Source organism: Coregonus lavaretus (assembly GCF_964263955.1).
Source record: "Coregonus lavaretus genome assembly, contig: HAP1_SCAFFOLD_3216, whole genome shotgun sequence".
Taxonomy (NCBI): Eukaryota; Metazoa; Chordata; class Actinopteri; order Salmoniformes; family Salmonidae; genus Coregonus; species Coregonus lavaretus.
In genome coordinates this window covers 17443-40958 of record NW_028161517.1, presented here as the reverse complement: position 1 = coordinate 40958, position 23516 = coordinate 17443, and the positions used below count along the sequence as shown (strand labels likewise).

The following is a 23516-nucleotide window of genomic DNA, read 5'->3' as shown; positions in this document are numbered from 1 at the left end:
TTCCCCCCTCTTCTTCTCTCCTCCTCTCCTTCCCCCCTCTTCTTCTCTCCTCCTCTCCTCCCCCCCTCTTCTTCTCTCCTCCTCTCCTTCCCCCTCTTCTTCTCTCCTCCTCTCCTTCCCCCTCTTCTTCTCTCCTCCTCTCCTTCCCCCTCTTCTTCTCTCCTCCTCTCCTTCCCCCTCTTCTTCTCTCCTCCTCTCCTTCCCCCCTCTTCTTCTCTCCTCCTCTCCTTCCCCCTCTTCTTCTCTCCTCCTCTCCTTCCCCCTCTTCTTCTCTCCTCCTCTCCTTCCCCCTCTTCTTCTCTCCTCCTCTCCTTCCCCCCTCTTCTTCTCTCCTTCTATCCTATTCCCTCTCTTCTTCTCTCCTCCTCTCCTTCCCCCCTCTTCTTCTCTCCTTCTATCCTATTTCCTCTCTCCCCTCGTATAGAGGTAGACATTGACCCTAGGCGAAGGGTGAGTGGAGGGGTGTTGATCCTAACAGATCTTGTGTTCAGTGATACGGCTGTGTACCAGTGTGAAGCCACCAACAAACACGGAAACATCCTCAACAATACATACATCTATGTCATCGGTGAGACACACACACACACACACACACACTCCCACACAAACACAAACACAAACACATAAACCCACATATACACGCACACACACACATATACACACACACATATACACACACATATACACAAACACATACACACACACATATATCCACACACACTTATATACACACACACACATATACACAAAAACACACATATACACACATACACAAACACAAACAGTGAGGGAAAAAAGTATTTGATCCCCTGCTGATTTTGTATGTTTGCCCACTGACAAAGGAATGATCAGTCTATAATTTTAATGGTAGGTTTATTTGAACAGTGAGAGACAGAATAACAACAAAAAAATCCAGAAGAACGCATGTCAAAAATTTTATAAATTGATTTGCATTTTAATGAGGGAAATAAGTATTTGACCCCCTCTCAATCAGAAAGATTTCTGGCTCCCAGGTGTCTTTTATACAGGTAACAAGCTGAGATTAGGAGCACACTCTTAAAGGGAGTGCTCCTAATCTCAGTTTGTTACCTGTATAAAAGACACCTGTCCACAGAAGCAATCAATCAATCAGATTCCAAACTCTCCACCATGGCCAAGACCAAAGAGCTCTCCAAGGATGTCAGGGACAAGATTGTAGACCTACACAAGGCTGGAATGGGCTACAAGACCATCGCCAAGCAGCTTGGTGAGAAGGTGACAACAGTTGGTGCAATTATTCGCAAATGGAAGAAAAACAAAAGAACTGTCAATCTCCCTTGGCCTGGGGCTCCATGCAAGATCTCACCTCGTGGAGTTGCAATGATCATGAGAACGGTGAGGAATCAGCCCAGAACTACACGGGAGGATCTTGTCAATGATCTCAAGGCATCTGGGACCATAGTCACCAAGAAAACAATTGGTAACACACTACGCCGTGAAGGACTGAAATCCTGCAGTGCCCGCAAGGTCCCCCTGCTCAAGAAAGCACATATACAGGCCCGTCTGAAGTTTGCCAATGAACATCTGAATGATTCAGAGGAGAACTGGGTGAAAGTGTTGTGGTCAGATGAGACCAAAATGGAGCTCTTTGTCATCAACTCAACTCGCCGTGTTTGGAGGAGGAGGAATGCTGCCTATGACCCCAAGAACACCATCCCCACCGTCAAACATGGAGGTGGAAACATTATGCTTTGGGGGTGTTTTTCTGCTAAGGGGACAGGACAACTTCACCGCATCAAAGGGACGATGGACGGGGCCATGTACCGTCAAATCTTGGGTGAGAACCTCCTTCCCTCAGCCAGGGCATTGAAATGGGTTGTGGATGGGTATTCCAGCATGACAATGACCCAAAGCACACGGCCAAGGCAACAAAGGAGTGGCTCAAGAAGAAGCACATTAAGGTCCTGGAGTGGCCTAGCCAGTCTCCAGACCTTAATCCCATAGAAAATCTGTGGAGGGAGCTGAAGGTTCGAGTTGCCAAACGTTAGCCTCGAAACCTTAATGACTTGGAGAAGATCTGCAAAGAGGAGTGGGACAAAATCCCTCCTGAGATGTGTGCGAACCTGGTGGCCAACTACAAGAAACGTCTGACCTCTGTGATTGCCAACAAGGGTTTTGCCACCAAGTACAAAGTCATATTTTGCAGAGGGTCAAATACTTATTTCCCTCATTAAAATGCAAATATTTTTCTAACATTTTTGACATGTGTTTTTCTGGATTTTGTTGTTGTTATTCTGTCTCTCACTGTTCAAATAAACCTACCATTAAAATTATAGACTGATAATTTCTTTGTCAGTGGGCAAACGTACAAAATCAGCAGGGGATCAAATACTTTTTTCCCTCACTGTATACACATGGTTTGGCCTGAAACTGGCCTGTAGTGTAGCCTGGTCCCAGATCTGTTTGTGCTCTTGACACCCAGGATACCTTTAGACAGCTGACTGACACCCAGGATACCTTTAGACAGCTGACTGACACCCAGGATACCTTTAGACAGCTGACTGACACCCAGGATACCTTTAGACAGCTGACTGACACCAAGGATACCTTTAGACAGCTGACTGACACCCAGGATACCTTTAGACAGCTGACTGACACCCAGGATACCTTTAGACAGCTGACTGACACCCAGGATACCTTTAGACAGCTGACTGACACCAAGGATACCTTTAGACAGCTGACTGACACCCAGGATACCTTTAGACAGCTGACTGACACCCAGGATACCTTTAGACAGCTGACTGACACCCAGTATACCTTTAGACAGCAGTAAAGGATATTATGTACATTTCTAATATTTTCTAATATTTTGGAAATATCTCTAAATGTCTGATCTAAATGAAAATATCTCTCTCTTTCTCGCTCTTTCTCTCAGAGCTGCCAGCTCAGATCCTGTCGTCTGATGGAGTGGTGTATAAGGTTACAGAGGGGGGCGTGGCCAGACTGCACTGTGAGGCCTTCGGGTCACCCCGTCCACAGGTCACATGGTGAGACTAATGTTATAATATGACATGTGGGGTTACTATGGTAACCCTGTGTCTCACTGGACTTCCTGACGGGCCACCCTCAGGTGGTAAGGGTAGGTAACAACACATCTGCCACGCTGATCCTCAACACGGGGGCCCCTCAGGGGTGCGTGCTTAGTCCCCTCCTGTACTCCCTGTTCACCCATGACTGCATGGCCAGGCATGACTCCAACACCATCATTAATTTTGCCGACGACACAACAGTGGTAGGCCTGATCACCGACAATGATGAGACTATAGGGAGGAGGTCAGAGACCTGGCCGTGTGGTGCCAGGATAACAACCTCTCCCTCAACGTGATCAAGACAAAGGAGATGATCGTGGACTACAGGAAAAAAAAGAGGACTGAGCACGCCCCCATTCTCATCGACGGGGCTGTAGTGGAGCAGGTTGAGATCTTCAAGTTCCTTGGTGTCCACATCACCAACGAACTATCATGGTCCAAACACACCAAGACAGTCGTGAAGAGGGCACGACATAGCCTATTCCCCCTCAGGAGACTGAAAAGATTTGGCATGGGTCCTCAGATCCTCAAAAAGTTATACAGCTGCACCATCGAGAGCATCCTGACTGGTTGCATCACCGCCTGGTATGGCAACTGCTCGGCCTCCGACCGCAAGGCACTACAGAGGGTAGTGCGTACGGCCCAGTACATCACTGGGGCCAAGCTTCCTGGCATCCAGGACCTCTATACCAGGCGGTGTCAGAGGAAGGCCCTCAAAATTGTCAAAGACTCCAGCCACCCTAGTCATAGACTGTTCTCTCTGATACCGCACGGCAAGCGGTACCGGAGCGCCAAGTCTAGGTCCAAAAGGCTTCTCAACAGCTTCTACCCCCAAGCCATAAGACTCCTGAACAGCTAATCATGGCTACCCGGACTTCTTGCACTGCCCCCCCACCCCATCTTTTTACGCTGCTGCTACTCTGTTAATTATTTATGCATAGTCACTTTAACTCTACCCACATGTAGATATTACTTCAACTACCTCAACTAGCCGGTGCCCCCGCACATTGACTCTGCACCGGTACCCCCCTGTATATATAGCCTCCCTACTGTTATTTTATTTTACTTCTGCTCTTTTTTTCTCGACACTTTTTTGTTGTTGTTGTTTTATTTTACTTTTTTATTAAAAATAAATGTACTGTTGGTTAAGGGCTGTAAGTAAGCATTTCACGGTAATGTCTACACCTGTTGTATTCTGCGCATGTGGCAAATAAAATTTGATTTGATTTGTTTTGACAGTAAGAGGCTAACCGTGTGTGTGTGTGTAGGGAGAGTGAGGATCTCCAGGACTTGTTGCTGTCGGACAGTCGTGTGTCTCAGCTGACCAATGGGACGTTAGAGCTGTTTAACAGTAGCAGAGAGGACAGTGGAGTCTACACCTGCTCCATTACACACAGCAATATCTCCATCACTGCTCACCTGGAGGTCCTCAGTGAGTACCACACACCTACACATGCTACCAGTCTCTACCTCTCTTTCTGTCTACTCCTCGATTTCTGTTCTGTTGATTTCTGCTGTACATACTGATGTTGTTCTAAACGAATTCCCTTCAGGACAGTAAAGGTTTCTTTCATTTATAATTCCCTTCAGGACAGTAATGGTTTCGTTCAATTATAATTCCCTTCTGGACAGTAATGGTTTCTTTCAATTAAATCAAGATATCAGATACTGTATTAGTCATGCCTAAAGTAATTTACCCTCCCCCCTCTCCCTCTCCCTCTCCCTCTCCCTCTCCTCTCCTCTCCTCTCCCTCTCCCTCTCCCTCTCCCTCTCCCTCTCCCTCTCCCTCTCTCTCCCCTCCCTCTCCTCTCCTCCCCCAGACCGTACAGTGATGCTGATTGGTCCCCAGGCTGTGCGGGTTAGGAGGGGAAGAAACTCCTGGTTGGACTGTCATTTCACCTTTGACCCCCAGCTGAACCGTCCCCAGATTTTCTGGAGGAAAGAAGGACGCAAGATCATAGAGTCACCACCTGGCGACAAGTAAACACACGCCTTTATCTCCTCAGACCTCCTTCTCCATGCCTCTATCTCCTCAGACCTCCTTCTCCATGCCTCTATCTCCTCAGACCTCCTTCTCCACTATTAGATCAGCAGGTCCACACTCCTCAGACCTCACGAACATGAGGAGAGAAGATGCAAGGAATCGAGGAATGATGAATTTAGAAAAAGCCACACCGAACTGGCATTAAACACCCACAAGACCTGTGTTCAAATACTGTTTGAAATCTTTAAAATACTTCTAGCAGTTGGCCTGCCTTGAGCCCCAGATCAGCTGGGCTTGCACTGTGCCATTTCTATTGGTTCCACTGCGCCAGGCAAGCTCAATCAAGCCCAGATAAAGCGTTTGAAATTGTTTCAAATAATATTTAAACTGATGGTCTGGGTACAACACAGACACAACCTTATGTACACGTGAATGAACATGTACAGTTGAAGTCGGAAGTTTACATACACTTTGGTTGGAGTCATTAAAACTTGTTTTTCAACAACTCCACACATTTCTTGTTAACAAACTATAGTTTTGGAAAGTCGGTTAGGACACAAGTAATTTTTCCAACAATTGTTTATAGACAGATTATTTCACTTATAATTCACTGTATCACAATTCCAGTGGGTCAGAAGTTTACATACACTAAGTTGATGTCATGGCTTTAGAAGCTTCTGATAGGCTAATTTACATAATTTGAGTCAATTGGAGGTGTAACTGTGGATGTATTTCAAGGACTACCTTCAAACTCAGTGCCTCTTTGCTTGACATCATGGGAAAATCAAAATAAATCAGCCAAGACCTCAGAAAAAAAATTGTAGACCTCCACAAGTCTGGTTCATCATTGGGAGCAATTTCCAAACGCCTGAAGGTACCACGTTCATCTGTACAAACAATAGTACGCAAGTATAAACACCATGGGACCACGCAGCCGTCATACCGCTCAGGAAGGAGACGCGTTCTGTCTCCTAGAGATGAACGTACTTTGGTGCGAAAAGTGCAAATCAATCCCAGAACAACAGCAAAGGACCTTAAAATAAAATGTTATTTGTCACATACACGTGTTTAGCAGATGTTATAGCGGGTGTAGCGAAATGCTTGTGCTTCTAGCTCCGACAGTGCAGTAATATCTAACAATTTCACAACATATACCCAATACACACAAAACTAGTAAGGAATGGGATTTAAGAATATATACATATATGGACAAGCAATAACAGAGCGGTATGGACTAAGATACAGTAGAATATTATAGAATAGAATGCAGTATATACATATGAGATGAGTAGTGCAAGATATGTAAACATTATTAAAAGTGACTAGTGTTCCATTTCTTAAAGTGGCCAGTGATTTCAATAGGCAGCAGCAGCCTCTAATGTGCTAGTGATGGCTATTTAACAGTCTGATGGCCTTGAGATAGAAGCTGTTTTTCATTCTCTCGGTCCCAGCTTTGATGCACCTGTACTGACCTCGCCTTCTGGATGATAGCGGGGTGAACAGGCAGTGGCTCGGGTGGTTGATGTCCTTGATGATCTTTTTGGCCTTCCTGTGACATCGGTAATGCGTTCTGCAGACCGCACCAACCTCTGGAGAGTCTTGCGGTTGCGGGCGGTGCAGTTGCCGTACCAGGCAGTGATACAGCCCAACAGGATGCTCTCAATTGTGCATATGTAAAAGTTTGTGAGGGTTTTAGGTGCCAAGCCAAATTTCTTCAGCCTCCTGAGGTTGAAGAGGCTCTGTTGTGCCTTCTTCACCACACTGTCTGCGTGGGTGGACCATTTCAGTTTGTCAGTGATGTGTACGCCGAGGAACTTGAAGCTTTCCACCTTCTCCACTGCTGTCCCATCGATGTGGATAGGGGGGTGCACCCTCTGCTGTTTCCTGAAGTCCACGATCATCTCCTTTGTTTTGTTGATGTTGAGTGAGAGGTTATTTACCTGGCACCACACTCCCAGAGCCCTCACCTCCTCCCTGTAGGCTGTCTCGTCATTGTTGGTAATCAAGCCTACTACTGTTGTGTCGTCTGCAAACTTGATGATTGAGTTAGAGGCGTGCTTGGCCACGCAGTCATGGGTGAACAGGGAGTACAGGAGGGGGCTGAGCACGCACCCTTGTGGGGCCCCAGTGTTGAGGATCAGCGAAGTGGAGATGTTGTTTCCTACCTTCACCATCTGGGGGCGGCCCGTCAGGAAGTCCAGGAACCAGTTGCACAGGGCGGTGTTCACACCCAGGGCCTCAAGCTTAATGATGAGCTTGGAGGGTACTATGGTGTTGAATGCTGAGCTATAGTCAATGAACAGCATTCCTACATAGGTATTCCTCTTGTCCAGATGGGATAGGGCAGTGTGCAGTGTGATGGCAATTGCATCGTCTGTGGATCTATTGGGGCGGTAAGCAAATTGAAGTGGGTCTAGGGTGACAGGTAAGGTAGAGGTGATATGATCCTTGACTAGTCTCTCAAAGCACTTCATGATGACAGAGGTGAGTGCTACAGTGCAATAGTATTTTAGTTCAGTTACCTTTGCTTTCTTGGGCCCAGGAACAATGGTGGCCATCTTGAAGCATGTGGGAACAACAGACTGTGAAAGGGAGAGATTGAATATGTCCATGAACACACCAGCCAGCTGGTCTGCTTATGCTCTGAGGACGCGGCTAGGGATGCCGTCTGGGCCGGCAGCTTTGTGGGGGTTAACATGCTTAAATGTCTTAATCACGTCGGCCATGGAGAAGGAGAGGCCACAGTCCTTGGTAATGGGCCCCGTCAGTGGCACTGTGTTATCCTCAAAGTGGGCGAAGAAGGTGTTTAGCTTGTCTGGAAGCGAGACGTCGGTGTCTGTGACGTGGCTGGTTTTCCCTTTGTAATCCATGATTGTCTGTAGACCCTGCCACATACGCGTGACTGAGCCGTTGAATTGTGACTCCACTTTGTCTCTATACTGATGTTTTGCCAGTTTAATTGCCTTGCGGAGTGAGTAGCTACATTGTTTGTATTCTGCCATATTCCCAGTCACCTTGCCTTGGTTAAATGCGGTGGTTCGCGCTTTCAGATTTGCGCGAATGCTGCCGTCTATCCACGGTTTCTGGTTAAGGTAGGTTTTAATAGTCACAGTGGGCACAACATCACCTGTACACTTCCTGATAAACTCAGTCACCGTTTCAGTGTATATGTCTAAATTCTTTTTTGGAAGCTACCAGGAAATTATCCCAGTCCACGTGATCAAAACAATCTTGAAGCGTGGATTCTGATTGGTCAGACCAGCGTTGAATAGTCCTTAGCACGGGTACTTCCTGTTTGAGTTTCTGCCTATAGGAAGGGAGAAGCAAAATGGAGTCGTGGTCAGATTTGCCAAAAGGAGGGCGGGGGAGGGCCTTATAACCATCCCGGAAGTTAGCAATGGTCGAGGATTTTAGCAGCGGGAGTACAACAGTCGATATAATAATAATAATAATAATATGCCATTTAGCAGACGCTTTTATCCAAAGCGACTTACAGTCATGCGTGCATACATTTTTTGTGTATTGGTGGTCCCGGGGATCGAACCCACTACCTTGGCGTTACAAGCGCTGTGCTCTACCAGCTGAGCTACAGAGGACCACTGTCAACAGGATATGTTGATAGAACTTCGGCAGCCTAGTCCTCAAATTTGCTTTGTTAAAATCCCCGGCTACAATAAATGCAGCCTCAGGATATGTGGTTTCCAGTTTGCATAAGGTCCAGTGAAGTTCTTTGAGGGCCGTTGTGGTATCGGCTTGAGGGGGTATATACACGGCCGTGACTATAACCAAAGAAAATTATCTTGGGAGATAATACGGTCGGCATTTGATTGTGAGGTATTCTAGGTCGGCTGAACAAAAGGACTCGAGTTCCTGTATGTTACTACAATTACACCATGAGTCGTTAATCATGAAACACACACCTCCGCCCTTCTGCTTCCCGGAGAGATATTTATTCCTATCTGCGCGATGAACTGAGAACCCATCTGGCTGGACCGATTCCGACAGAATATCCCCAGAGAGCCATGTTTCAGTGAAACAGAGGATGTTACAGGCCTTGATGTCTCTCTGGAAAGAAATCCGAAGCCCGTAGTTCATTGACTTTGTTAACCAAAGATTGAACATTAGCGAGTAGAATACTTGGAAGCGGTGGGTGGTGTGCGCACCTCCTAAGTCGAACCAGCAGGCCGCTCCGAGTGCCTCTCCTCCGCCGGCGATGTTTTGGGTCAGCCGCTGGAATCAGTTCAGTTGCCCTGGGGAGAGCAGACAAAGAATCTGCTTCGGGAAAGTCATATTCCTGGTCGTAACGCTGGTGAGTTACCATCGATCTGATATCCAATAGTTTTTCCCGGCTGTATGTAATGATGCAAAACACTTTCTGAGCTAATAATGTAAAACAATTATACATACATAAAAATAAAAATAAATACTGCAAAGTTTCCTAAGAGCTAGTCGCGAGGCCGCCATCTTCGTCGGCGCCAGAGTACTTGTAAAGATGCTGGAGGAAACAGGTACAAAAGTATCTATATCCACAGTAAAACGTGTCCTATATCGACATAACCTGAAAGGCCGCTCAGCAAGGAAGAAGCCACTGTTCCAAAACCGCCATAAAAAAGCCAGACTACGGTTTGCAACTGCACATGGGGACAAAGATCGTACTTTTTGGAGAAATGTCCTCTGGTCTGATGAAACAAAAATAGAACTGTTTGGCCATAATGACCATTGTTATGTTTGGAGGAAAAAGGGGGTTGCTTGCAAGCCGTAGAACACCATCCCAACCGTGAAGCACGGGGGTGGCAGCATCATGCTGTGTGGGTGCTTTGCTGCAGGAGGGACTGGTGCTCTTCACAATATAGATGGCATCATGAGGAAGGAAAATTATGTGGATATATTGAAGCAACATCTCAAGATATCAGTCAGGAAGTTAAAGCTTGGTCGCAAATTGGGTCTTCCAAATGGACAATGATCCCAAGCATACTTCCAAAGTTGTGGCAAAATGGCTTAAGGACAACAAAGTCAAGGTATTGGAGTGGCCATCACAAAGCCCTGACCTCAATCCTATAGAAAATGTGCGAGCAAGGAGGCCTACAAACCTGACTCAGTTACACCAGCTCTGTCAGGAGGAATTGGCCAAAATTCACCCAACTTATTGTGGGAAGCTTGTGGAAGGCTACCCGAAACATTTGACCCAAGTTAAACAATGTAAAGGCAATGCTACCAAATACTAATTGAGTGTATGTAAACTTCTCACCCACTGGGAATGTGATGAAAGAAATAAAAGCTGAAATAAATCATTCGCTCTAATATTATTCTGACATTTCACATTCTTAAAATAAAGTGGTGATCCTAACTGACCTAAGACAGGGAATTTTTACTATGATTAAATGTCAGGAATTGTGAAAAACTGAGTTTAAATGTATTTGGTTAAGGTGTATGTAAACTTCCGACTTCAACTGTATGTATTGAAATCAGATGATTGATTTGTGTTGTTGTCATGGTAACCAGGTACACTGTGTTTGAGAATGGAACCCTCAGAGTGACAGACGTCCAATCAGCAGACGGAGGGCTGTACTCCTGTGAGGTCATCACAGATCTGGACAGTGTAATGGCCAGCGGTTCCATCACTGTAGTGGGTACGTGACGTGTGTGTGTGTGTGTGTGTGTGGGTCGGTGTGTGTGTGTGTGTGTGTGGGTTGGTGTGTGTGTGTGTGTGTGTGTGGGTTGGTGTGTGTGTGTGTGTGTGTGTGTATGTGTGTATGGGTTGGTGTGTGTGTGTGTGTGTGTGTGTGTGTGTGGGTTGGTGTGTGTGTGTGTGTGTGTGTGTGTGTGTTGGTGTGTGTGTATGTGTGTGTGGGTTGGTGTGTGTGTGTGTGTGGGTTGGCGTGTGTGTGTGTGTGTGTGTGTGTGTGTGGGTTGGTGTGTGTGTTGTAACCCCTCCCCTCTCCTCTCCTCAGCCCGTCCCAGCCCTCCAGTGTCTCTGTCTCTGTCTGAACAGCAGGACCGCAGCCTGACTCTCAGCTGGAAACCTGGACACACACACAACTCCCCCACCACAGGTACACACACACACACACAAACACACACACACACACACACACACACACACACACACACACACACACACACACACACACACACACACTGAACTCCCCCACCACAGGTACACACACACACACACACACACACACAAATCCCCCACCACAGGTACACACATGCACCAACACACACACACATGGCCTTGAACATATTTACTATACTACTGTATTAGAGGATATAGGTGTCAGAGTATCAGACGATCTGAGATGACTTCTTTCAGAGAAGTATTGAAGACTGTTAGTCACACTGGATAAAAGCGTCTGCTAAGTCACCAAGCGACTAAGCGTCAGTGTATTTGGAAATTCAGTTTACTAATTGAAAACTACATTTCTCCTGTTAACAGACTGTTTATTTCTCTGTAGAGTTTGTGGTGGAGATGAGGGAGGAGCAACATTCTGAGGGGGAGGGGAAGTGGGAGGAGGCAAAGAGTGTGACTGGAGATGTCAATCATCTGGAGTTGTCCCTCCTCCCGTACTCCACCTACCGTTTCCGGGTCAGCGGGGTCAACGACCAGGGGAGGAGCAACCCCTCAGAACCATCTGAGACCTACAGCACCCCACCAGCAGGTATGATACACACACACACACAACGCCAATCAATATGATACACACAACGCCAATCAATATGATACACACAACGCCAATCAATATGATACACACAACGCCAATCAATATGATACACACAACGCCAATCAATATGATACACACAACGCCAATCAATATGATACACACAACGCCAATCAATATGATACACACAACGCCAATCAATATGATACACACAACGCCAATCAATATGATACACACAACGCCAATCAATATGATACACACAACGCCAATCAATATGATACACACAACGCCAATCAATATGATACACACAACGCCAATCAATATGATACACACAACGCCAATCAATATGATACACACAACGCCAATCAATATGATACACACAACGCCAATCAGTATGATACACACAACGCCAATCAATATGATACACACAACGCCAATCAATATGATACACACAACGCCAATCAATATGATACACACAACGCCAATCAATATGATACACACAACGCCAATCAATATGATACACACAACGCCAATCAATATGATACACACAACGCCAATCAGTAGTCCAGGCAGCCATTTATTGATTAATTGTTCGGCTTGGGGTAGAAGCTGTAGCTGTGTCTGTCCCATAAATAGCCTCCTGCTGTGTCTGTCCCATAAATAGCCTCCTGCTGTGTCTGTCCCATAAATAGCCTCCAGCTGTGTCTGTCCCATAAATAGCCTCCAGCTGTGTCTGTCCCATAAATAGCCTCCAGCTGTGTCTGTCCCATAAATAGCCTCCAGCTGTGTCTGTCCCATAAATAGCCTCCAGCTGTGTCTGTCCCATAAATAGCCTCCAGCTGTGTCTGTCCCATAAATAGCCTCCAGCTGTGTCTGTCCCATAAATGGCCTCCTGCTGTGTCTGTCCCATAAATAGCCTCCAGCTGTGTCTGTCCCATAAATAGCCTCCTGCTGTGTCTGTCCCATAAATAGCCTCCAGCTGTGTCTGTCCCATAAATAGCCTCCTGCTGTGTCTGTCCCATAAATAGCCTCCAGCTGTGTCTGTCCCATAAATAGCCTCCTGCTGTGTCTGTCCCATAAATAGCCTCCAGCTGTGTCTGTCCCATAAATAGCCTCCAGCTGTGTCTGTCCCATAAATAGCCTCCAGCTGTGACTGTCCCATAAATAGCCTCCAGCTGTGTCTGTCCCATAAATAGCCTCCTGCTGTGTCTGTCCCATAAATAGCCTCCTGCTGTGTCTGTCCCATAAATGGCCTCCAGCTGTGTCTGTCCCGAGCTCACTGGCAGGGAACTGAGGGCCCAGAATATTTGATACAATGTTGCAAGTTTTTTTGTTGTTGTTGAGGACAGCCCTAGATCCAAGACACTGAGACATTGGTGTTAGATCAATACACTGAGACAATGGTGTTAGATCAATACACTGAGACAGTACACTGAAACATTGGTGTTAGATCAATACACTGAAACATTGGTGTTAGATCAATACACTGAAACATTGGTGTTAGATCAGGGAATGGCCGGCAGGGATGTAGCTCAGTTGATAGAGCATGGCGTTTGCAACGACAGGGTTGTGGGTTCGATTCCCACGGGGGGCCAGTATAAAAAAATATGTATTCACTAACTGTAAGTCGCTCTGGATAAGAGCGTCTGCTAAATGACTAAAATGTAAAAAAAATGTAAATGTAATGTATATCCAACTGTTATTTTCTAACAGGTAATAAACACACTCTTATCTCTCTGTTGATGAGCAGGTCTGCAGTCGATCCCCCCCCATGGAGGGAAGTTGGAGATAGCCGGAATGGTGGTGGGGCAGTGGGCCGGGAACAAACCACTGCGTGGCAGAGGGGGGTTCAACATGCAGGTGGTGTCGGTCGGGGCAGGGAGAGGGTAAGACACTCTGCTGCTGCTCTTTAAATTAAACTGTCTCTATACTTACTTGAGTCTATAATATACATTTTTACTGATTGCTCTCTCTCTCGCTCGCTCCCTTTTCTGTCTGCCTGTCTCTCTCTCTCCCCCAGAAGGGGTAAGGACATCCCAGTGAAAGGAGGGCAAGGAGGTAAAAAGGTAACTGCCAACAGAATAAAGGTCTGACATCACAATAAGGTCAAGCCATAGAATAAGCGGTGTCGTCACACTAAATGTAAAGACACCAGTTAGATGTAGCTTTAAATAAGCATTAAGTTTTCTCTCTCTCTCCTTCCCTCCAGACCTCACCCCCCCCCTCCACCAGCCCCCCCAAGTCCTCTGAGGGGGAGGGGCTTAACTCTGGGGGTGTGGCCCAGAAGCTGAACGGCAGCCCTGCAGCCTCTGCTATTGGCCAGCCTCTGGATTTGCCCCCACTGGCCCAGCCAACCCCGTGTGCCTTAGCCAGCAAAGACAACCAATCAGAGGAGGCCCCTTGTTGCCTTGACGGCTGTCCGTCAGACGGAATGTAATGAAGGAGTTGTGACTAGGCTTTCCCAGGATGCAACAGGGTGTTCTGAAAGTGCCGTCTTTGTTCCACTGCCTTCCCCTGTCTTTCTGTTAGCCCCGCCCACCAACACACCAACCAGGAAGTCAGAGAGGGGGAGGTGCTCTCCTCCATCAGTCGATTTGGTTGGTTGATGGATGTGTTCCGCTAGCCTTTCCCCCCCCCCCTCTCTGCTTCTCCGTGTGATTGGTTTGGCAGAGCAGTAAGCCCCACCCCTTAATTTTGTCATGTGGTTTTATTTTAACGATGAGAGGTTTTTCTCCATGAGTCCATTTGTCTGTAAGCCCCGTCTCCACCCCATAACCCCTGACCCCTAAAGCCCCGCCCCCATGGCCCATCGCTATTGTAGCACCAGCACACTCTCTCATAATGTTCTAATGATCCCTCCCTAGTGTTAATATTGATAGTGAATCTACACTCCCCTACCAGGGTCCGCACGGTTAGACCTCTACTACGGTGTTTAGTAGTTGTAGTAGTGTGTTTGACACTCCACACACACTAACGTTGACACTAAACTCACACTGTTGGCTAGTCTGTTAGTTCCGGTGCCTGGGTTATTATTAGTGTGTAGAGGTTTCGTTGCCCAGCCGTGTTGAGACCCCCTGACCACAGATGTAAGTTGTTGCCATAGGGACCTCATGGCGAGCAGTGTTCTGTGTGAGGTCAGGCTTTAGATGTGGCAGAGGAGGAAGAGAGGAGGAGGAGGATGATGACATACTAATGAATGAATGAACCACCGATGATGATCTATTAGCCTCTAACCTCCCAGAACGCTCACTTAGCGTGTTAGCATTTCCCCGCCAGACCAACTGTATTAGCTACGCTGCGTTGTGTTGCTAATCACCCTGCGCGTCAGTGTGTTAGCATAGCTTAGCCCAGACCCTTCAGTAGCATTTGCACCGCCGCACCGCTAATGCATTAGCATGCTAACGTAGCCCAAACCCTTGAATAACATTAGCACTTACGCTAATATTTTAGCGTGCTAACTTTGTCTAGCCCAGCTGCGTTGAGACCCCATGACCACAGATGTAATGCACCTTAACCTGACGCTCTTACCCTTATATTATATTACTGCATTATCCCCTATGCTCTGATTGTATATCCCAACGGGGAGCACTTACTAATGTAGGATTCATTATGATTATTGATGACCAGACAGTCTGTCTGAGAGGGTTCCCCTGTGACCTCTAGAGATCTACTTTAACATTAGACACCTTTAGAGACTCCTTTGTACGTTAATATGCCCCTGTTAAGAAGACCTGTTTTAAATGTGAACAGAGTGGTCTTCAGAAGAATCCCACTGGATCCCCTTATAGGTTGAAACCCAGTTAGGCCAAATTCGGTGCCAGATCAGGTTTTAGAGGTCTGAGTGCTGCCCCTCTGACTGGCACCAAGGCAGCGTCTCAAATGGCACCCTATTTCCTACGTGGTGCACTACTACTCCTGTTCATCAGAAGCAGTGCATTATGGGGGGTAGGTTGCCGTTATAGACAAGACCTGATGAAGTCCCAAAGCATAGACCCACACCAACCCTGTCAGCTGGCTGGCCAATCAGGACAGCACCGCCTCCCCAACACTGCCTGGTGATTGGTTAGCAGTCGCCACGGCGATAGCCCAGCGTTCTAAGCTCTTTAACCAACAGGAAGCACTTCCCCCAAACCACCTAGCCAATCAGCAGGGATTTGGGGCGGGAACACTTGAATGTTCTGCCCACAATCTAAAGATCCTAAATCGTTTTATCATTATGATAGAGGACAAAATAAGTATTCCCTTAATAGGTGTGCTCTGAGAGGAATCAGAGTATTGACTTTTTTTAATGTTAGTAGTTGTAGACCACAGAGCAGAGCAGTAGGATGGATCTGTCTGTCTCCTGGCCATCTATAGAAATAACATGGACTGAATCAACTCAACTAAACCAATGTCTGTAAGCGTACAGACATGGATGCTGCCCAAATGGCAGCTAGTCCTTCTACTGCACTACTTCTGGTCAGGCCCATAAGGCTGCCCCCATAGGGCTTTGGTCAAAGGCTGCCCCCATAGGGCTTTGGTCAAAGGCTGCCCCCATAGGGCTTTGGTCAAAGGCTGCCCCCATAGGGCTTTGGTCAAAAGTAGTGCACTATATAGGGAATTACATTTTACATTTTAGTCATTTATCAGACGCTCTTATCCAGAGCGACTTACAGTTAGTGAGTGCATACATTTTCATACTGGCCCCCCGTGGGAAACGAACCCACAACCCTGGCGTTGCAAGCGCCATGCTCTACCAACTGAGCTACAGGGGACTTGAAATGGCACACTATATGAACTCCTGACGAGGCAAGGCAACAGACGGAGACCATGTCAATGACTTGATGCTCCATCTATCTGATGGTGTTCCTTAGACATTGTTTCCCAAACTCGGACCTGGGGACGCCAAAGGGTTTTTGCCCTAGCACTACACAGCTCATTCAAATAATCAAAGCTTGATGATATGTTTTTTTGAATCAGTTGTGTGGTGCTAGGGCAAATACCAAAACTGGCACCCCTTGGGGTCCCCAGGGTTGGGTTTAAAGGATGCATCCTATTCCCTACATCCTATTCCCTACATCCTATTCCCTACATCCTATTCCCTACATCCTATTCCCTACATCCTATTCCCTACATCCTTACTGACTTGATCCTCTTTGTTCCTGTGAAGAACCTGCTGCTGATCTTCAGCATTATTGGGGATGGTTTTCCACCACAGGGCTCTTGTCAAAGTAGTACACTATGTAGGGAATAGGATGCTATTTGGGATACTGTCAAAGTGTTGATGTTTAAATCACTGAGCCCACCGTTACGATCTGTTACACTGAGACACAACAAACAAACGGCCGTTAACTTGTCAAACAACCACCAAATGAAAGCCAGTGTTTGATTGATGGCTGATTATTGGTAGGACTGTAGCTGAAGCATACAGAGTGTTGCTAGGAGTGTTGCTAGGAGTGTTGCTAGGAGTGTTGCTATGAGTGATGCTACTGTAGTCGTAGGACAGTATTGTACTAAGCTCTACAGGACTGTAGTTAACACACAAACAGGAAGGGTGACATTCTGTCTGCTAAATAGACCAGTTCCATCTACATAGACCCCACAGAGCGCAAAGTTGCCAAAGCAAACGTAACATCTAAATACACTTCAACCAAAATGAGTTTGGAACGCTGCGGCTCGAGACTCCATGGCGTGCAAAGTATTGCGGGACTGCTTACAAGCAAATCATCTCTGCCTTCTGATGGTTGTTGTAAAACGAGACTTTCGAGATGAATCCCACATGAAGTATTGGGAACAACAAGTATTTTAATCCAGTCATCTCAGGGCTATCTAGCAGACAGAGTTTAACCCTTAGACTGGCTAGAGAAGAGCCCCTCTGGTCATATAATACCCGACTAGACGACTACGACTCCGACATGCACATACAGTACGTATTCACAGGTTGCACCTCCGTCACTCGGTCGCATCATGCCATTAGACGACTACGACTCAGACATGCACATACAGTACGTATTCACAGGTTGCAGCTCCGTCACTCGGTCGCATCATGCCATTGTTGTGAACGTTCTCAAGACGTCCTCTATCTGTGGCGCCATAGTGATGCCCTAGAGTGGTGCCCTAGAGTGGTGCCCTAGAGTGGTGCCCTAGAGTGGTGATGCCCTAGAGTGGTGGGGCCCTAGAGTGGTGGTGCCCTAGAGTGGTGGTGCCCTAGAGTGGTGCCCTAGAGTGGTGATGCCCTAGAGTGGTGGTGCCCTAGAGTGGTGGTGCCCTAGAGTGGTGGTGCCCTAGAGTGGTGGTGCCCTAGAGTGGTGGTGCCCTAGAGTGGTGGTGCCCTAGAGTGGTGATGCCCTAGATTGGTGGTGCCCTAGAGTGGGGCCCTAGAGTGGTGGTGCCCTAGAGTGGTGGTGCCCTAGAGTGGTGGTGCCCTAGAGTGGTGATGCCCTAGAGTGGTGGTGCCCTAGAGTGGTGGTGCCCTAGAGTGGTGGTGCCCTAGAGTGGTGATGCCCTAGAGTGGTGGTGCCCTAGAGTGGGGCCCTAGAGTGGTGGTGCCCTAGAGTGGTGGTGCCCTAGAGTGGTGGTGCCCTAGAGTGGTGGTGCCCTAGAGTGGTGGTGCCCTAGAGTGGTGGTGCCCTAGAGTGGTGGTGCCCTAGAGTGGTGATGCCCTAGAGTGGTGGTGCCCTAGAGTGGTGGTGCCCTAGAGTGGTGGTGCCCTAGAGTGGTGGTGCCCTAGAGTGGTGGTGCCCTAGAGTGGTGATGAGCCCAGTCATTCTGGAGAGAGGCTAACTACTGTTTAGTCTAAATTACACTATAGTGCCTGGAAATACCATGACATTGCTAAAGTAGTCAAATATTTAGTAGGAAACAACTTTGCCAGCGTTATCATGTCGTCAAATTTACTTTAGACAGATGGCAATGTTGTCATAAGCTAGCAAAGTTTGTCAAAAAAATTATACAAAAATGGCCTCACCTCAATCTTAGCTAGCTAGCTAGCTAATGTTATACTGCATCTAAAGTCAATCTGGTGGGCTCCCCTCAATCTTAGCTAGCTAGCTAACGTTATTTACATTTTTTACATTTTAGTCATTTAGCAGACGCTCTTATCCAGAGCGACTTACAGGAGCAATTAGGGTTAAGTGCCTTGCTTAAGGGCACATCGACAGATTTTTCACCTAGTCAGCTTGGGGATTAGAACCAGCGACCTTTCGGTTACTGGCACAACGCTCTTACCCACTAAGCTACCTGCCGCCCATACTGAATCTAAAGTCAATCTGGTGACATCAAAATGATAATTTGCCTCCTTTTGAATATCATTGTATTTCCAAGCCACTGTAATGCACTTTTGATTAAATCGCTCATTGACGATACATTTAGTAGAATGCTCAGTCGGGCATCAGTTCAAACGAACGTTCAAAACAATATTGTGACGGAACATGCAAATAATGAATAATGCTTTAACCTTTCACATGACATTACTGTAGCACAATAAGATGATGGAGTACTGCAGGTCATGAGTATCGCTGTTCGGACAGGAGGAGGAGTGGGCCTACTTATGTTGCTCCACTAGCTGGCAAGATTACACACATCCCTGTCGACTCACTCCTAAGAATATTTACTCATTCACACAGTAAACACACATAAACAGTAGTTGTTACCAGACACCCTCTCTGTGTTTATGCAGAAGTGACGTAGTGTTGCTGTTCGCCGTCAGTTACTGTCTGTGGGTGAACTTGGTAACTCTCTTTAGTTACTGTTGTAGCGAGCTGCAGTCTGACATACACAGCCCTCTTGACTCGCTCGTAAGAATACTTGCGCACACACACACATTGATGTCATACCCAGAGTTAGACACTAGATAGTATGGATAAAGTCAACAGCATCATTACTCTCCCATTATCTGTGTCTGATCTTGTTTAATTAGATTTTATTGATCAGTGATTTTAATGCTTATTTTAATATTCCTCTATTCTCTCGCACCCATCTCTCTCTTCACCCGTCTCTCGCTCTTTCTCTCTTCCTCCCTCTGTCCCCCTCATTCGGTAGTTCCGCTTAAAGCAGCCCATAGAGTACACAGTCTGATACACATTTTCACCAACACACAATAATAGAGAAATTGATATTCCATCTTTCAATCAGTCCTTATCTGTCTCTCTATCAGTCCTTATCTGTCTCTATCAGTCCTTATCTGTCTCTATCAGTCCTTATCTGTCTCTCTATCAGTCCTTATCTGTCTCTCTATCAGTCCTTATCTGTCTCTATCAGTCCTTATCTGTCTCTATCTGTCTCTATCTGTCTCTATATCAGTCCTTATCTGTCTCTATCAGTCCTTATCTGTCTATCAGTCCTTATCTGTCTCTATCAGTCCTTATCTGTCTCTCTATCAGTCCTTATCTGTTTCTATCAGTCCTTATCTGTCTCTATCAGTCCTTATCTGTCTCTATCAGTCCTTATCTGTCTCTCTATCAGTCCTTATCTGTCTCTCTATCAGTCCTTATCTGTCTCTATCAGTCCTTATCTGTCTCTATCAGTCCTTATCTGTCTCTATCAGTCCTTATCTGTCTCTCTATCAGTCCTTATCTGTCTCTATCAGTCCTTATCTGTCTCTCTATCAGTCCTTATCTGTCTCTATCAGTCCTTATCTGTCTCTATCAGTCCTTATCTGTCTCTATCAGTCCTTATCTGTCTCTATCAGTCCTTATCTGTCTCTATCAGTCCTTATCTGTCTCTATCAGTCCTTATCTGTTTCTTCTAGGATCATTTATATTGGCTGTTTTCTGACCCTGCCCCTAACCACCCACACTAACAGTAAAGGTTATATTATTATTGATTATCAGTTTGTCTTTGTAAACTAGCCAGAGTCTGCAACAAAAAAAAAGTTTAAAAAAAGTTATTAAATTGTGCTTCAAACCTTTTTTTCTTACTGTTTTTAATGTCTCTTCTAACCCTTCTATCAAAGCAACCGTTAGTTCTGAGAGGCTTTAGCCAACCATAGAGATTTAAATTGGAACCATTTGCGATGATCCTTCTTGGTATTTGATATGCCATCAATCATTTTAAAGATCACTTCGTCGTTGTTACTATGTCAGTTAAGTATCGCCTGTCTAAAGTTTTTTAAATGATCATCGTATATTCTCGGATTATTAACGTCCCTTATAAAGATTTCATGGTCGACTCAAGTGAAGCTAAATTTTGCACAGAGTTGGAAGTCCCCCAAAAAACAATGGCCTATCATGAGAGTGATTCTATGATGACATCACAGCACGTGATTGGTTTACCCCTATAGAGTGGAGTTTTGTGATGAGTAGAACAGAGCTGTGTTGGTTACAGTAGGACTATTATAAGGTTTTGGTAAAAATACAATGTTTCAGTACATGTATGGATGTATAGCTACACTGACTGACTGAGTGGTCCAGACAAGATAGGCCTACAGGGAATAAAGGCTATTGATTGCATTCCAAATGTCACTCTATTCCTTATAATAGTGCTCTACTTTTGACCTTGTGTTGCAGGGAGGTTTCTATCATGCGCAGGTTTAATTTCTGAGACGCTATTGGTCCTGGTCAGGAGTAGTGCACTAGAAAGGGAATATAATGCCGTTTGGGATGCAGCCAGGGAGTGGAGATGGAGTGAGTGGTCAGTTCAGGTCACATGATGATGATATGACGCCATACAGGTGTCAGTCTGTGAGTCTGTACTAGTAAAATATACTGTACCAACACCTTCTGAAACACGTGTACTACATCATGTACTGTAAACTGTAAACCAGCAGTAATGTGTGTACTACATCATGTACTGTAAGCCACCCCCCCGCCCAAAACAACATCAGTGCATTAAAGGGTTAATCTTCGTCACTACTATTATTGCTGTTATAATTATGATCGGTATAATTTGTCATCGTTAGCTAAATGGAAGCACCAGAATGTTGTGGAGAGAGCCCTTTTATATTTGTCTGGCTGTGGAGGAAGTGATGTCACAAAGGTGGACCAGAACAGGAGAAGGGGAGGCTTGATGATGTAAAGATGGCGGTCGTGTTTGTACGGTTGGGAAACGACTTACTGTGCTGAAATAAAATTTATTCTTTTAGTAAAAAAAAAAGTACTACTGCCTGTTTTCTTTTTCTATTTGGGACCAGAAAGTAAGTGTGCAGTGGGAACACGATATGCAATCATGCACACACACACTGCAACAAGCCACACCTTTAGCTTTCCAGTGGTCCGGTTATTCTTATGCTGTTAGATTCTTATTATAATAAAAATATGCCATTTAGCAGACGCTTTTATCCAAAGCGACTTACAGTCAAACGTGCATACATTTTTTGTGTATGGGTGGTCCCGGGGATCGAACCCACTACCTTGGCGTTACAAGCGCCGTGCTCTACCAGCTGAGCTACAGAGGACAAATTAACCCAAACTACACTGCTCATTTTCGAATTAGCCACAGTGCAGTTGAATCTGATGCGCAGCATTACCCACTGCAAACTGGTCACATTGAACGAGACCACAAACTGCCTGCGGGGAAACCCACGTAATCTCGCATAGCCTGCCAACCGCACCCAGCGTGCATAGCCTGCCAACCGCACCCAGCGTGCATAGCCTGCCAACCGCACCCAGCGCTCCATTGCAGATTAGTGATGGGCATTCCGAGTCTTTTCGGTGAGCCGGCCCATTTGGCTCCCAAACGGCTCTTAGTTCAAAATGCTTAAATTGACCTAGAACCATGAAAAAATTGCAAATCTCCACAATGTAAAGCCCAAAAGGTAGGCTACCATTTAGTCGTGAAATGCGCACCTGGCTATATTATTAGATGGCCTGCAAAAAAAGTTTTTTTATGCACTCAACAAATCAGCGTGGACCAGATTAACGCGCTATCCCGACTATGAATTGTTTCTGCAGTGAGGATTCACCCTCTTTAGGGAATGATTGTGTAATTTATCTACAGAAAAACGTTTTGAGCTCAAAAAGCAGCAGTGTGCAAATCAGGGAGGCAAATGATCGGCTCTTTTACAGACGCGATTCGGTTCCCGACGTTCACCAAAAAGATCCGTTCAAAAAGAGCTGTTCGTTCGCGAACGACCCATCATTATTGCAGATGGCATGAAAACAGACCAACAGTGAAGGGAAGCGGACGAGGACCGGGGACAGGTCCAGCTCTACCCCATGGCCTCTCACCCAAAACGGGTAGAATAGGAGCCTGACCAAGGGGTTGGCCTGGTGGAGGAAGTGATGTCACAAAGGTGGACCGGAACAGGAGAAGGGGAGGCTTGATGTTGATGTAAAGATGGCGGTCGTGTTTGTACGGTTGGCAAACGATTTACTGTGCTGAAATAAAATGTATTATTTTAGTTTAAAAAAAAGGATGGAATAAAACAGGAGATAACCAGCCAGACCACTGGGAGCCGCAGTTGCTGATGTAGCTAGCTGATGCTAATATTGCACAAAGTATTTGAAAACCAAGGTGCCAGGGTTCCAGGCTAGAAGCACGGTTTCGACTGCTCCTACAGTCTTGCTTTGGTACTGCAGTTTAACTGAAGCCCGGCTCAGAAATACAATTTCCATAGAGAAGTCAGATTTGAAAATTCCTAATAAAACACTTTAGTCATCACCTTTGTGTACAAAACATCAATTTAATTATTAGTGGGGCTTGCGAAGCAATAGTCCCCACTTAAAATCTTCAACATACTCCTGAATTATGGGGTTTGATTAAATCTTAATGTTTTTTGAGCCTCCCGAATGGCGCAGTGGTCTAAGGCACTGCATCTCAGTGCTAGCTGTGCCACTAGAGATCCTGGTTCGAATCCAGGCTCTGTCGTAGCCGGCCGTGACCGGGAGA

General features: G+C 46.1%; 1 protein-coding gene across 1 annotated transcript; it reads left to right on the top strand.

Moving 5' to 3' along the window:
- Positions 1-349: 349 nt before the first annotated feature.
- On the top strand, positions 350-21534 carry LOC311120465 (neural cell adhesion molecule L1.1-like). Its single transcript, XM_084195052.1, has 10 exons — positions 350-568; positions 2915-3026; positions 4337-4500; positions 4889-5048; positions 10555-10682; positions 11004-11105; positions 11508-11711; positions 13462-13597; positions 13732-13777; positions 13921-21534. Exons 4-10 carry the CDS (start codon positions 4900-4902, stop codon positions 14146-14148), a joined length of 993 nt encoding a protein of 330 aa, XP_084051178.1. The 5' UTR covers positions 350-568; positions 2915-3026; positions 4337-4500; positions 4889-4899; the 3' UTR covers positions 14149-21534.
- Positions 21535-23516: the final 1982 nt, after the last annotated feature.

Excerpts from the sequence above, each read along its gene's own strand:
- LOC311120465 (XM_084195052.1), top strand. The coding sequence starts at position 4,900 with ATGCTGATTGGTCCCCAGGCTGTGCGGGTTAGGAGGGGAAGAAACTCC. Across the intron at positions 10,683-11,003 it reads CGGTTCCATCACTGTAGTGG|CCCGTCCCAGCCCTCCAGTG; the intron begins GTACGTGACGTG and ends TCCTCTCCTCAG. Across the intron at positions 13,598-13,731 it reads TCGGTCGGGGCAGGGAGAGG|AAGGGGTAAGGACATCCCAG; the intron begins GTAAGACACTCT and ends TCTCTCCCCCAG.